The sequence below is a fragment of the Sinocyclocheilus grahami genome, unplaced genomic scaffold (assembly GCF_001515645.1).
Source record: "Sinocyclocheilus grahami isolate Dianchi unplaced genomic scaffold, SAMN03320097.WGS_v1.1 scaffold284.1, whole genome shotgun sequence".
Taxonomy (NCBI): Eukaryota; Metazoa; Chordata; class Actinopteri; order Cypriniformes; family Cyprinidae; genus Sinocyclocheilus; species Sinocyclocheilus grahami.
The window spans coordinates 252,424-267,893 of record NW_015505463.1 but is presented as its reverse complement, the minus strand read 5'-3'; the positions used below and the strand labels follow the sequence as shown (position 1 = coordinate 267,893).

Below are 15,470 nucleotides of genomic sequence, written 5' to 3'. Positions count from 1 at the left end.
TAGTGTACACATCTCTTCCGGTCCTTTAATATATTTGATTTTCTTTGAGCACTGAGCGTGTCCAGCCTTCATTTCAGACTGTGTAAAGACACCTACCCACCCTGCCATTTCTATTTCCCCCTTTAAAACGAACTTAAACATCATAATATTTTCAATGAATGGATTGGATAATTATCTGATTCCACAGAAGAGTTTATGCAACGTTTTACCCTAAACAGATTTCCTATTTTGTAAGCCATTGCTAAATGACAAAAGAGAATGTTGATTGATTAAGCTGTCTGTTTATGGCTTTAACAGCTTAGGACAATGACCTAAATGAAATGGGGGAAGGGGATGCAATTAATTAACAGGAATTTGTGCTTGTAAAACCTCAACCTGTACAGACCAATGACCTGTCATTGCAGTAAGTGTCTGTCAATGTGCGAGAGAGATATTTAAAGGCCAGCCTCATCTGCCTTTTTACTACATCTCCAGCATCTGTGAAAAAAATAAAAGCAGATGGTCACAACCACATTTGACCTCTGATTTAATCACATCAGTGTTCTCTTGGAACCTCAGAGTGCAGAGATTTACTGCTGTAATAATCACTAAAACAGTGACATGATGTTTTGGAATACCTAAAAAAAAAAGAACTCACAGTTCTGCATAGCTCTTATCCGTACATAGAGAGACAGATGCAGTTTACAAGTCGTACTCTCAACAAGAGAGTTAAAAGGGAAAGGACTGAGAAAGGGAGGGTGAGGGGATGAGATGATAAGATACAACCTGGCCAGATGTTCTGAGAGACTTCAAAGTCTTCAAGAAGCTCTGAAGTAAGTTACCTGGGAATATATTGAAACAGGGCCAAAATCTGAGCGGCACCTGATTCTCAAAGAGTAGCTATGCACGTGACTATAGGTCAAAGCTAAAACGGGTTTTTTTTTGTGTATAAGTAAAATCTTTTTTTTTAATCTATGTATGTGATTTGAAAAGTATAACAAAATGGCAATTTACAGATAACGTTAAAACCCAGATCATTCTTTTTCTTTACTTTTGACCAAATATTTGAAGTACCTGCTTATAAAAAGTGTAGGATATATCATTTAAAAAATGGCACTTTCCACAAAATATCTCCTAAAACTGTTAAAAAAAGAAGACAATAAAAAAACGTAATAAATGAAAACATATAGTGAGTGAAATGAACTGCTTACACTTCAAAATGTATGACTGTCAGTAGGTGAAACTATTTTGATAGGAGTTGTTTTATTTTTCATTAATTTTCTATAGAGTTTGCAAGCCCCGTTACTAAAATTTGGGAAATACATATCTTAAAATCCTTGTTTGTGTGATCAAATGAACTGCTTACACTTCAAAATGTATGACTGTCAGTAGGTGAAACTATTTTGGTAGGAGTTGTTTTATTTTTCATTAATTTTCTATAGAGTTTGCAAGCCCCGTTACTAAAATTTGGGAAATACATATCTTAAAATCCTTGTTTGTGTGATTTTGCAATTTTCTAGCAGTAAACATAAAATAGACATTAAAACAGACAAAATCAGTAAAACTGAATGAATGGCTGACACAGTCAACTCAGTTTGTGTAAACACTGAGAAAATGTAATGAGGTTACTTATTTATTTCCCCAATGCTGTAGAAAGGGTCCGATTTATTTATTTATGTTGTGTAATATCCAGCTTATCAACAGAGTTGCATGCAAAATATGGATCACGGATTAATGTTATGTAAAATGAGATATGTATTTTTATTTTGTTTATACTGATTCAAAAGGTTATGTCACAATTATTGATTGTCGTATTATTTTAATTGTTAAATACTGTCGAGAAGGTCAAGACCTCTGCGCTTTGACATCTGAACCATAGGTGGGGGAGGGAACATTTACCCGACATGTTTAAAACTAAGCTAGGCCTACTTTATATGCCAGGTTAATTTCATGTCAGCTAATAGTTTCTCAAACACATCTAATAGCCTATGTCTCACAAACATGGGATTCGTCGTGCCTCTAATTCTTCACACCAACATGCACCGTGTTCGTGCAATATCTTTATATTATTATTATTATATTTAAAGTATAAATAGGCTAATTATAAATTCAGTTCAAGCTTTTTAAAAATCATTATCAGCACAATGCATCCATCAAAATCAAGGAGGTCTATAATGTCTCGTATGATGCAGTTAGGACGCTGATTATTCAAACACAGTATCAGTCTGCGCTCTTGAGCGTCTGTGATGAGAAATGTGTGTTATGCGCGCACACACGCAGGCGCAGAGCATCACACGCACACACACACACACACTGCTGTGAGATTATCAGAGCGCTCGGCAGCAGAGAGAGAAAGAGGGAGACGCGGAGGAGAGCAGCAGCCCCACCGATCCTCAAGCGAGAGAGAGAGGCAGCGTCTGGAGCAAGAGCTGGGCGGGGAAATAACTGCGGTACTGAAGAAATACTTCATTGCCGAACTGCAGAAATTTGTCGGCATCAGAACTTCGTCCGTGTAAAGCAAAATGTCATCGTCGGGAAAAGACAACAGCTCCCAGCATGCGAATTACGTGGGACCGTATCGCCTGGAAAAGACGCTCGGCAAAGGACAGACAGGTTTGTCCTTTTGTGTGCTTGAGGTCGGGGATGATGACACGCGCTATCACCGCTGCTCAGTAAATATGATGCGTGTGCGTTTGCTGACATGTCATTGTGTAGAGAGGTTTTCAGCAGATTAAGGACCTTAGTCTACTTTTCTGACCATCCGGTGAGATCTTATCAGTTGCAGAATGCTTTTTGGGTGGAACAAGTTGGCAAGCGTTTGTATTTTCATCCTATGAAAGGAACTTGGTCTTCGCATATGACAGTTTGGCTTTGCGGCTCCGCTTTGCTTCTGGCTAATGCCGTTAATCCAGATTTGTCAGACAACGGGATGTGGTTGCACTTGCAGGTCCCACTGCTGAATCCATTTGTCTTGTGCAAGATCTAGAATTGAATGTTTGACATCAGGGAACAGGTGGTCCTCGGATGCTGCTGATGATGGGACAGTTTTGCTGCATCCGTAGTGCACCATGTGTCCAACCCGAGTCTCTCTGCAGTCCCGGTGGTGCTGAAATATAGTGCTGAAGTTTGAGGTATAAGGGAAAGCAGTCTTTCTTTAGTTCTGCTACAGGCCACTGAAAGGCTGTTGGCTGATTTGTGCTGTTGTAAAAATCAATACCATAATCATCCAAGTTTATATGACCACACAATGCATGACTAAAAGGTTATTCTTATGTTCATGTCGGCTTACAGCTGAGAATGGCTGTATGACATGGGAGTGTGGAAGAAGTATTGATCTGGCGGCAATTTTTTTTGTTCCCAATGTTCTGTGGCCAGTGGCTTCTTCTGGTGTGGCTTTGGTAGAGAACAGTTATTGAGTCAATATCCCTGGCCAGACGGATCCAAGTCAAGTGCCTGCAGCTGTTATGCCCCAGATAGCACACGTACGTCTGCAAGATGTCTGTTAAAGGTCTCTTGATCTGGAAAGCATCTGCTGTCTACAAACGCCTGACAGACGTCTTTAAGATGTCAGTTTTACATACATTCTAAATCATAAACATCTTAAAGACATCTAATAGACGTCTATTGTCCATTGGACAACGTCCTATAGACATATTGCAGATGAGCAAACTCTCTAAAATAGACGTCTTCGAGATGTACATGTGCTATCAGGGGCAGCACATGAACTGCAACTGTTAGAGTAGATTTGAAGAACATTGAAGCCAGAGTTGGTAGTCAGGTCTTCAAGTTCTCATGTTTCCTGTTAAACATACCCAGCATGGCTGAGCTTTTTTCAATCATAACTTTGGCATTCAGATGAGTTGTTGACAAAAAGCCATTTATATGGTAATTTCACGTCAAAATTTACTTTCAATGTCTAAAATTGGCAGTCTCTTAAAGGGTTACTCCACCCCAAAATGAAAATGTTGTCATTAATCACTTACCCCCGTGTCGTTCCAAACCCGTAAAAGCTTCGTTCGTCTTCGGAACACAATTTAAGATATTTTGGATGAAAACCGGGAGGCTTGTGACTGTCCCATTGACAGCCAAGTAAATAACACTGTCAAGGCCCAGAAAAGTATGAAAGACATCGTCAAAATAGTCCATCTGCCATCAGTGATTCAATCTGAATTTCATAAATCGACGAGAATACTTTTTGTATGCAAAGAAAACAAAAATAACGACTTTATTCAACAATTCATCTCCTCCGCGTCACCGTAGCGCCATTTTGGAGAGTATCCAAACTGCAAACTGCGTATTCTGTTCTGTGTCAGCCGCACCACACGGATACGCTGTTTACGTTCAAGTCAAAGCGTAAATAAACGTAGAAAATGTATCCGTGTGGTGTGGCTGACACAGACAAGTAGAACAGTATAAGCATTTTATGTTCAGTGGATACTCTCCAAAATGGCGCTACGGTGACGCGGAGGAGACAAATTGTTTAATAAAGTCGTTATTTTTGTTTTTGTTTGTGTTGTCTTTGCGTACAAAAGTATTCTCGTCGCTTCATAAAATTCAGATTGAACCACTGATGGGAGATGGACTATTTTGACGATGTCTTTCATACTTTTCTGGGTCCTGATAGTAGTGCTGGGCGGTACCGAATACCGGTGTTTATTTTTGTTATGATATGAATTTTTAAAATACCGCAATATTTTGTATGTCGCTTAAACAACGTTCGGAACGCGACACTGTTTGAAAGGGGTCCCTTTTCACTGTTGCACTGTGGTGAGGGAACAGCTGTATGTGTTACTAAGCGTGAAAGTTCAGAAACTGAAGCTGTAGAACTAATAGAATGTGATGACACAGAAGAACTCATCCACAATATCCACATTGACCGCCACAAATATCCACCGCCCCCTGCCATCAGCTCACAGTCTCACACACACGAGCACAACTTTAGCACTAGATTTAGCAACTTTCAGACCCTTTTAGTGGCTTTTTCCCATAGAATATTCATACTGACAAACCTAGCGACTTTTTTGGATAAACCTTAGCTATGGTTCAGTTGGAAGATTTCGGCAGTGCTGTCCCGCGAACGCGAGGTCTGACTTTGCTGGAGAAGTGTCACCGCTCTCGGCATCTGTTATGTGCAGTGAGCGGCAGAGAAGCAACACATTCAGTTGGCCGCACCGCAGCCGACTCGTCCATAAATGAGTACAAAACAGCATTTCCTAGCACCTGTCGCTTACTGATTGTTTGGAATTATAAATATGAGCGTAGTTCGTCTGTTAATATCACGTGCACTTTTTTTTTTTTAGTTTGTTATACTCGGACGCAGGCAGCACTGCATGAGACAAAAAAGTAATATAGCCAAAGCAACCTCACTCTTTAGTGTAGATGCATGTTGATTTTATCAGACGATGCCGCGATTATAAATGAGAGTGACTCCTGGTTAACGTGTATTAAAAGGGGTCGTGTTTAGTCACTATTTAGTGTGGAATTTTTTGACAATATTCACTCATCATGACAGTAAAATAGGGCATTCTAAGTCAATATACTGCAGTATTTCCTCTCTCAATCAGTAGAAAATATGGTTAACACCCGGTCATGCATGAAAAAAAATACCGTCATGTACCATGAAACCGGCATAATTTAGAAAAATACCGTGATATAAATTTTTGGTCATACTGCCTAGCACTACTTGATAGTGTAATTTACTTGCCAGTCAATGGGACAGTCACAAGCCTCCCGGTTTTCATCCAAAATATCTTAAATTGTGTTCCGAAGACGAACGAAGCTTTTACGGGTTTGGAACGACATGGGGGTAAGTGATTGATGACAAAATGTTCATTTTGGGGTGGAGTAACCCTTTAATGTGTCCAAATGTACTACTAAACTAGTACATTGAATCAGTAGGATGTCTGAATACACATGTCTGTTAACAGTAGGCAAATAATTTGTGGATGGCGTACCGTGTCCACTGAAATTCTGAAGTGTAGACACTTTGCTATCCCAGAAGTCCATGGTAGCTGAGGAGCTGTCAGATTTGAAAAAATTGAGAAACGTGAGGCTGGTGGATCTTTTCAAGTGCTAGAGATACCAGGAAAGTTGTATTTAACAATACTTAAGTAATGATTTTTGTCATTGTTGTTAGTATGTTACAAGTCAAATAAAATACAGGTGAAAGGAGAGTGCCAACATGGTGGGTGTCGTATATCTAGGAATATGTGCATTCTATAGACCTGCATACTTGAAGAACACAATTCATCAACAGTTGAGGTTCATCTATGTTCAGTACATTAATTCAGTACATACTCTGATAGAGCTTTTTTTTTTTTGTGAGAAAATGAGCCAAAAAATATTGATGACTCACCTTGCACTCATGGTAGTCTCTGCATTTTTGTCCAATAAGAATCTCCCTGACCACCTGCTTCTGCCTAGCAACAGCTGTTAGAAGATCATGGTTCATAGCTGTGGTGGAAACTAAAAGGTTTTGGCTATTCAAAAATAGTCAGATAATCAACCCCTCAATATGTCTTGCCCCAACTTTCTATTTCTACACAAAAATACGTTGTCACAGGAAAATATACTGCAATCATCAAGTCATTTCATGGGGTCTTAAAGGGATGGTTCACCCAAAAATGACAATTCTGTCATTATTTACTCACTCTCATGTAATTTCAAAACTGTACAACTGACTGTTGTACTTTTTTTGAAAAATGTCTCTGTTTTTTTTAATGTGTAAAATGGAAGTCACCAAAATGGTTTGGTTACCAACATTCTTCATAATATCTTCTTTTGTGTTCATCAGAAGAAAAAGTCATTTGGTATGACATGAGGGTGAGTAAATGATCAAAGAATTTTCGTTTTTAGCTGAACTATCCCTTAAAAAATCAATAAGCCAAATTATGGTCAGATTTCTCAGTTAACCAAACAGTACGCAACCAGTTTTGGCAATGTGTCTTTATGATGTGATGACTGTAAATACATGCATTGCTTGTTGTTCAGCAGAAGAGATGGCACACATTGTTCATTTGCGAATAGAACGCTCTGTCGGCAATTAAACTATTGGCACCAACTCTTAAAATAAATCCTCGTGTAGCCCGTAGTTAGAAGAGCAGGCTGCTTCTGACTAGTTAGCGGAGGGTATTCCTGCTCGTTCTGCCGCCGTTGGCATGGCTGCTGAGAGAATGCTGCACAATAAACGCCGCTTCCCAGTGCTGCCGCTGCAGAGGAGAGCCCATATGTCAAGAGAGAGTCACACAGAGAAAGAGGAGCTTGGGGGAGGGTAGGGATAGATGGGAAGGGGGTGGGTTTGGGGATGAGGGAGAGAGTTCTCAGAGCTAAAGCGGGACCCCCATGGGAAACAGTAAAAAGGACGCTCTAGTTTAATTTACCCCCTCCCTCACCTCCCCAAATCAAAACGGATGTACGTGCCTGTATTTTTGCCTTTCCTGTTTCTTTGTGATGCTTCAGCCGTCTCACGTAGCATCCTCACTGCTTGAGTCAGTTGAAAGTAGGCAGAGGAAGATTACAGGAGATCACTGGCTGAGACAGATTACTGAAAAACAATAATGTTGCAACAGTACCTGCTTTATGAGAGTCATTCAGTTGCTGTGTATTTTTTTTCTGCCAATTCGTTCTGTTCACATCTGCACTACTCTACTAGTACCCCGGTCTTCTAGCTTCTCTCACCCCGTCAGGGTGTCCCAAAGGAAGCCCGTTAATGAAGCGGCGAAGTACCTGAATCACGCACACTGTCACGGGCAGAAACGGAGCCCTCATGCTGGGTCAGGGTTAGAAGGCTTGTATGGACAGGCTCCATGCAGTGGTGTTAGAGCCCCAGGCCTCCACTGCACTTCCAGCATGGACATGGAGATAATCAAGCTACTGCGTATATATACACACTACCTCAGGGCCAGTGAGTGTCCTTTACTGCAGAGGCACTGATGCAAGGCGGATATGAAGAGCCGCCGGCAGAACCACATAAATTATGGTTATTTTGCTGCAGTGCACGTAAGGTTAATTTCAATCCAAGTTAGTGCTTCCACATATGGGACGCCATTGCTCCTCTTTGCCAGTATCGAAAAACAGAGTTTTAGCATAGGGCTATGTAGTGACACTTATTTTAACTGTTTTGATATGTTTTTTGAAATAACTCTCAGCCTATGAATGTCTTACTTGGGTGGGAGACACTAAGCTTCATTTTTAGCCATTGTCATATACTACGGAATTTAGAATATGCAAATTGTTTTGAAATATTTAGGCCTATTATACAGGTATGCTTTTATTCTCCAGTTAAAGGCATAGTTCACCCACAAATATATATTCTGACATCATTTGCTCACCCTGATGTTTCAAACCTTTCTTTCTTTCTTTCTTTCTTTCTTTCTTTCTTTCTTTCTTTCTTTCTTATGCATAACATAAAGATATATTAAAGAATGTTTAAACGGTTTTTGTCCATACAATAATAATCAGACAACCCTATTGACTTTCAGTGTATGGGCCAAAAAAAAAAGCATTACATTTTTTTTTTCAAAATATCTTCTTTTGTGTTCCTTAGAAGAAAGTCATACATGTTTTGAATGATGCATGGGTGTGTAATAATTTCTGGGTGATCTATCACTTTAAATACGTTGGCCTGTAATATCAAAAAGGACCTGTATTATCTAATTGGTTTCTTTGATTAATAGAGTGAAGTTATTGCTTAATATAGTTAGGAGGGGGAAATTAAATTACACTCTGAGAAACAACATCTTCATCACCACGAAGAATGTTTTGTGTTTTAGCCTGAAAAGCCTGTTTGAAATGTCAGCTGTTGACTGTCTTGCTGGGCTGACTTTGTGAACAATTTGTCAGTGTGTTTTTGTCTGAGGGGGTTTCGGTTTCGCAGACATATTCCAGCCTTCAGTTGGCTCTCATTTAGTAAGTGCCGGATAGCAGTGGTTGGTTGTCATGGCTGCGCCCCCTTCCCACAAGCCTTTTCTCACAATGGCCATGCTTTCCATCTTCGAGATCAGAGGCAGACAGCAATGATCCACGTAGCCGCTCTTTCCCACCCTTGATTTATGTAGATTACATTCAGTCTCCGCTATTAACACTGGTACACAGAGGTATCTATGAAGGAATACGCAGTCTTTACGTCATACGCAAGAAATTAATCCTACAGAAAAATGTTGAAGGAATGTGCACTGGAATGATTGGTAGAGCAGAGCTGATTCCATGTGATGGGCTCTCATGAGGGATTAGATATATTTCTCATTTAAGGCGGGAATGAATTGCCAACATTTTGTTCCTTGTTGACTAGCAATTATATAAATATATTGTATATTTAGTGGTTTATTGCTCATTCTTGTCACTCTTCATTAACTTTCTTTCTGCTGCATCCTCCCTCTTGAGCCTGAGGAGCATTTTAGAGAGATTCCATGTTTTCCCTGTGAGAGTTTTGTGGCCAAACATTTTCACGGTGAGAAATATATAATTAGGTGTGTGCTAGAAGTGTTGTTGTAGATTAAATGGGATTGAGAATGTACTGTACGTATGGAGACCAAACACTATGTTTTTAAGTAATTGCCGAACCTACATAGCAATAGCATAAAGTCATCCATTGCCTTCAGAACACAGAACAGAACACAGATGGGCTAAACTCATAATTTGGCAGATGTAACATTATACACCAATTAATAGTAACTTTGGTATGTCTTAACCCTTGTATTTTGGGGTATGATTGTGAAACAAACAAACTGTGAATATTATAAACATAATGTAAGAGTTTTTGTGTGGAATGTGGAAAAGCCTATTGAATTTGATAGTTAAAAGTCTGTGCCAGGTGGTGTTAGGGGGAGGGGCATTTACTTTCTAGAGAGCGTTTGATTGGACTAAAAATCTGTGTAGTGCAGGATGAGTAGTCAGTGTTTTCCAGAATAGAAAGACTAAACTTAAATGTGTAAATTTGCTAAAAGTAAATGTTGTCACTGTTTAGGAGTACAGTACACTAGCGTTTGACCTCAAAACACAGTACATGGACTCAAATTTTGATTTGGTGGTATTAATGACTAGATTTGGTCTGGTCTCTAAATGGTCTGGAAAGCTAGTTTCTCTTCTATTTTGGCGGTCATTTGTGAAGCCAGAAATTAAGTGGTTTCATTTTATGCTGCTTACATTGTCTATGGTATGGTGTTGTACGTTGCATTGTGTAGTTTTGGTGGTCCCCTCCCCTTTCCCCACTGTAGAAAATTGCTCCCTAGTGCCTGATGCCGCTGTGAAGCCTTTTATCAGAGAAACACAGCAGAGACCCTTAACTCCTGATGTTGTCCCTTCCATGTTCCTCTCTCTATCTCCATCACACCATCCCTGTCAGCAGTGTCTTCTACCTTTGCTGTCTTGCAGTGAATGCGGTGTCTGGTATCTACTCTTTACACAACCAATGAAGGTTTTAGCTGGAGGGTATTGACAGTCCCAAGGCTGGAGTTGCACGACCCATTTTGGCAGTTCTGATGTGACTTGACTTGCCTTGTAAAGAAGCATATGATCAGAAATGGGACATCCAGGAGTAATAATTACCCAAATAGCAATCTTACTGTGGATTGTTGTGAATATAAGTATCCTGAAATGCTACCGGTACATCTGCAGTGACACAGGAGTCCAAACAGTGGGTAACTGCTCAACAGATGGACTAATTCTGGGTTTAATTAGGATAGATGTTTAGCCTGTAGCCCATGTAAAGTGCTCTCATGCCTATGTGCAAGTTCAAGTCAAACCAGAGCCTGCAAACACAGATTCATGGGAATACACTGATAGTACAGGGACAGGGAGAGAGAGAAGGGGTGAAATAAGTGAAAGGTGCAGAAATAGACGTGGAGGGAGAGAGCAGTATGAAAGAGATTGAGTGGAATAGATTGTAGAGAACTTGAAAAGGGAGGGGAGATAAACATACAGTGTTTTGAAGGGATAGTTCACCCCCAAGAAAAACCTGTCAGCATTTACTCACACTCATGTCCTTCCGAACTCATTTGATTTTCTGTCTTGAGTAAAACAAACAAACACAAAAGGAAAATTTAAATAGTGTGATTGACCTGGTCACTCTTTTTTTCATGAAGTTGCAAGCTTTAAAGGTTTAATTCACCCAAAAATAAAGATTGTCATCATTTATTCACCCTCATGTCATTCCAAACTCGTAAGACTTTTGTTCATCTTCAAAACGCAAATGAAGATATTTTTAATGAACTCTTTGTGATTTCTGTCTCTCCATTAAAAGTCCATGCAACCAAAAATTTGACACTTCAAAAACTTCATAAAGAGATCCTTAGACGTATCCTTATGGATCAAGCGGTTCAATCCTATTCTTCTGAAAAGACACGGCCACTTTATAGGCTGAACAGATTAAATTTAGGCTTTTATTCACATAAAACATTGATCAACGTACATAGACGCTTTCAAAAAAGGTAAGCTGAAGCTCAAAGTGCTTGTTTGATGCATTAGACAACCTTATTGGCTCTTTGCGAATCAGGCATGTTAGAGCACATCAAATATGGTAAATAGAAACTCAACGTATGTGCGTTAACCAGTGTTAATGACAGAATCACAACAGATCAAAATTTCATTCACTGATAATCTTCTGCTCTACTGAGCTGTTAAAAGTTGTGTCTGGGTCACTGAGTCCAGAACCAGATCAGTCCAGTTTGTGAACATTTTGTGAACCGGTTCTCTGATTCATTAAAAGGATCCAACTCCCAAGAATGATTCATTCATTAAACAACCATTGGCACTTTCAGTGAATAATGATTTCCATTTGTTTCTCGTATGTTACTCTCATAAACCTATTCTATAGCTTTAGAAAACTTGGAAAAAAGTGCTTGAGTCGTATGAATCATCTTTATGGTCATTTTGGAGCCTGACAGTCCCAGCCCTCATTTACTAGATACATAAACATTTTGAAAAGAGTGTTCAGTGTATTCTTCAGAAATGTACCTGTTCGCAGACGAAGGAAGTGAATCAAGTTTTGAATGACATAAGGGTGAGTCGCTTTCAAAAAAGGTAAGCTGAAGCTCGAAGTGCTTGTTTGATGCATTAGACAACCTTATTGGCTCTTTGCGAATCAGGCATGTTAGAGCACATCAAATATGGTAAATAGAAACTCAACGTATGTGCGTTAACCCAACGTGATCTCATGATAATTCGTATGTATTTTACGTAAAATGTGGTTCTATAAAACGTACATTTACTTACGTTTTTACAGGCACTAAAACGTACAAAACTTACGTATTTTCAGCCTCTAAACGTACAAATACTTACGTATTTTCACTGATAATCTTCTGCTCTACTGAGCTGTTAAAAGTTGTGTCTGGGTCACTGAGTCCAGAACCAGATCAGTCCAGTTTGTGAACATTTTGTGAACCGGTTCTCTGATTCATTAAAAGGATCCAACTCCCAAGAATGATTCATTCATTAAACAACCATTGGCACTTTCAGTGAATAATGATTTCCATTTGTTTCTCGTATGTTACTCTCATAAACCTATTCTATAGCTTTAGAAAACTTGGAAAAAAGTGCTTGAGTCGTATGAATCATCTTTATGGTCATTTTGGAGCCTGACAGTCCCAGCCCTCATTTACTAGATACATAAACATTTTGAAAAGAGTGTTCAGTGTATTCTTCAGAAATGTACCTGTTCGCAGACGAAGGAAGTGAATCAAGTTTTGAATGACATAAGGGTGAGTAAACAACGACAGAATTCATTTTTAGGTGAACAATTCCTTCAACAAACTGACTGTTTGCATTACTGCAAAACGAGTCGTATGAATCATCTTTATGGTCATTTTGGAGCCTGACAGTCCCAGCCCTCATTTACTAGATACATAAACATTTTGAAAAGAGTGTTCAGTGTATTCTTCAGAAATGTACCTGTTCGCAGACGAAGGAAGTGAATCAAGTTTTGAATGACATAAGGGTAAGTAAACAACGACAGAATTCATTTTTAGGTGAACAATTCCTTCAACAAACTGACTGTTTGCATTACTGCAAAAAGATGGCACATATTCAGCACACTTATGAAAAGAACATGTCAGACTCACCCAGTTACAAATGACTGAAGGCTAAACAAGCAATTTTATCACAAAGCACGCTGAAAATAAAAAATGATAAGACAGCGTCACAATAAAAATGAATTCATTCATTATTTTCTTTGGGTGCCATTGTGCTAGTACTGTATGAATGAAATGAGGTGCCATGCCTTTTTGTACGCATGATTGATTGGTGAAGAACCCACAAGGGCTGAATATCCTGTCCAGATGGTGGGGTTTGGCCAGGCGGTGTCATTAGTCAGGTGGTTGCTGATGCTTGATGGCCCCTTTATTCATAACCGAACGGCTTCAGCTTTCTCTTACTTAAGAGTAAATTAGAGGGGAGAATTTACAGGTGAAAATGAACAGGGTTTGATGGAATGAGTGTATGCACACCCAGCTTATAGACTAGCTATTTGCAAATCACAGTTTCACGGAGTATTAATAGTGTGGCAGTACTACATCTTTTCAACCAATCACTGCCTGTGCAGCACTAACCCAGCAATAAAATAATAGCCACACACATCTTTTTCCCTCTGTCTAAGAGAAGTTGAGGGTTTCTATGGAAACCGGGGGAGGCTCTGAGCAATTTTATACATATGTTTTCTGGACGGCTGTGCCTCATGGTTCCTCGGCCTTGCCTGGAGGGTCCAGCTATTGATTGTAGCTTCTCTGCCTGAGCTATTAGAATGTGAATGAGGATCTCCCCCATCTCTTAATGTGCGCTGAATAATGCCTTTCAAGGCTGAATTTGAGCTTGGACCTTGTCTGATATCTGTAAGCTCATAATTTCACACCTAATGACTGGATCTGTACCAATGGGACTTTTTGAATGGCCAAGGTTCCTGTTGAACTGAACATACAGTTTAATGGTTCTTGGTTATCTCTGTCTGTACTTTAACGTCTGCAGTGGCTGGAAGACCTGATAGATTTGTCTATAATGTGTTTAGATGCTTTCATACTTTGTGGCACTGAGATAATTTTCATGTTCGTCTGTCATACTGTCATATCAGTGGTCTAATAATCACAGTTTTATTTTGCATGTAGCGGGTCATCTCACGGGGGCAGCATGTTGAGATCACATGACCAGCCAAATACTATTCGCTTTATCTTGGTAACTGCTTGGCTATTGGACCCGTTCACTTGAGAAATTAATGAATCATGCTATTCATTCAATATCCTGAAAACTTTTGTGTGAATTAACAGTTATACCTGTCAGGTCTATGAGGCCTTAAAGGGATAGTTCATTCAGAAAATGCCTTTGTCATTTAATCATGTTATTCCAATCTTGTATGACTTTCTTCTGTTGAACAAAAATGGTCCATATAGTGAAAATTAGTGTTTGGACCACAACATTCTTCAAAATACTTTTATGTTCCACAGAAAAAGAGAACACCATGCAGGTTTGGAACAACATGAGAGTACATGATAATGGAATTTCCATGAAATTTGCACCTTTAAATAAACTAAACCTGAAAGAAAAATGAGCACATTATTGGTATTGAGAAGGCTTTAGAAGGACTGAAATTAATGGCAAAAGTGTTTTCAGAGATTCAATTTAGAAATCAGTGGGAAATCAGAACAAAGGCTGCTTATTTTGACACCAACACAATACAGGGAGAGGGAGACAGAGGGATAGAAGAGTTATTTATAATGTAAGCGTTCCTCTACAACACTTCTTTGAATGTTTGTCCGAGCAAATGCAGGTTACGCATGTTATTTTTCAGTGCTTTCATTAGTTTGCCTGTGGCACTGCCTCATTAATTCTCTGCCTTTCAATGTAGCTCATGTTAATATAGATGTAATGAAATATTCAGCCGTTTCTCCATGAGGAATGTATGAGGTTTGTTGCTCTACAGGGATCTATCACACACATAGTTCATGTTGTGCACATGATCAGTGCTGAGGTATATTGGTATAAAGCAAAAAGTAAAGGATTGTAGGAGAATAAGCCAGCATGTTTTCTGTAGGACATTGAAGTCAAACTCAATTAATAGCAAACTTTGGTTGCCGCCACAGCCAATCTATCCTGAGATAGAAGTCACATAGCTTGTAGATACACAAGATACGAAGCATAGTTACATTGATGCATTGCGTAGTAATTCTGTGTAGTGTGTAGTTTCATACCACATACACCATGTAATTTGCTGGTTTAATAATACTCTCTCTTATGCTTATGTCTTGTGTGGATTGAACAAGTCATTAGCTTTTACCGCTTCTTTTTATTTAAATTATTATTAGGACTGGGTAATGACAGCTTCCTGATTAAGTTCTGATTCATTGGCTATTCAATTTGATTCCAATTCTGATTCGATTTGACTCTATTCAGATTCATTTTGTTACCATTTTAGTGTCTTTTAGTTATTGCACATATTGCTATTTTTGCATATGACAATTTCTCAGGTCTGATTCACTCTGGCCATTTTGAACTTATGAAATTATTCATTC

At 39.2% G+C, this 15,470-nt stretch overlaps 1 protein-coding gene across 8 annotated transcripts in view; it reads left to right on the top strand.

The window, feature by feature from the left end:
- The first annotated feature begins 2,323 nt into the window (after window positions 1-2,323).
- The window catches only part of brsk2b (BR serine/threonine kinase 2b), a 161,415-nt gene continuing 148,268 nt past the window's right edge, over window positions 2,324-15,470 (top strand). For all 8 annotated transcript variants that reach the window (XM_016292339.1, XM_016292341.1, XM_016292336.1 and 5 more), the window contains exon 1: window positions 2,324-2,592. In XM_016292339.1, the coding sequence (XP_016147825.1) occupies window positions 2,502-2,592 (91 nt within the window). In that variant the 5' untranslated portion in view covers window positions 2,324-2,501. The remainder of the gene's footprint in view (window positions 2,593-15,470) is intronic.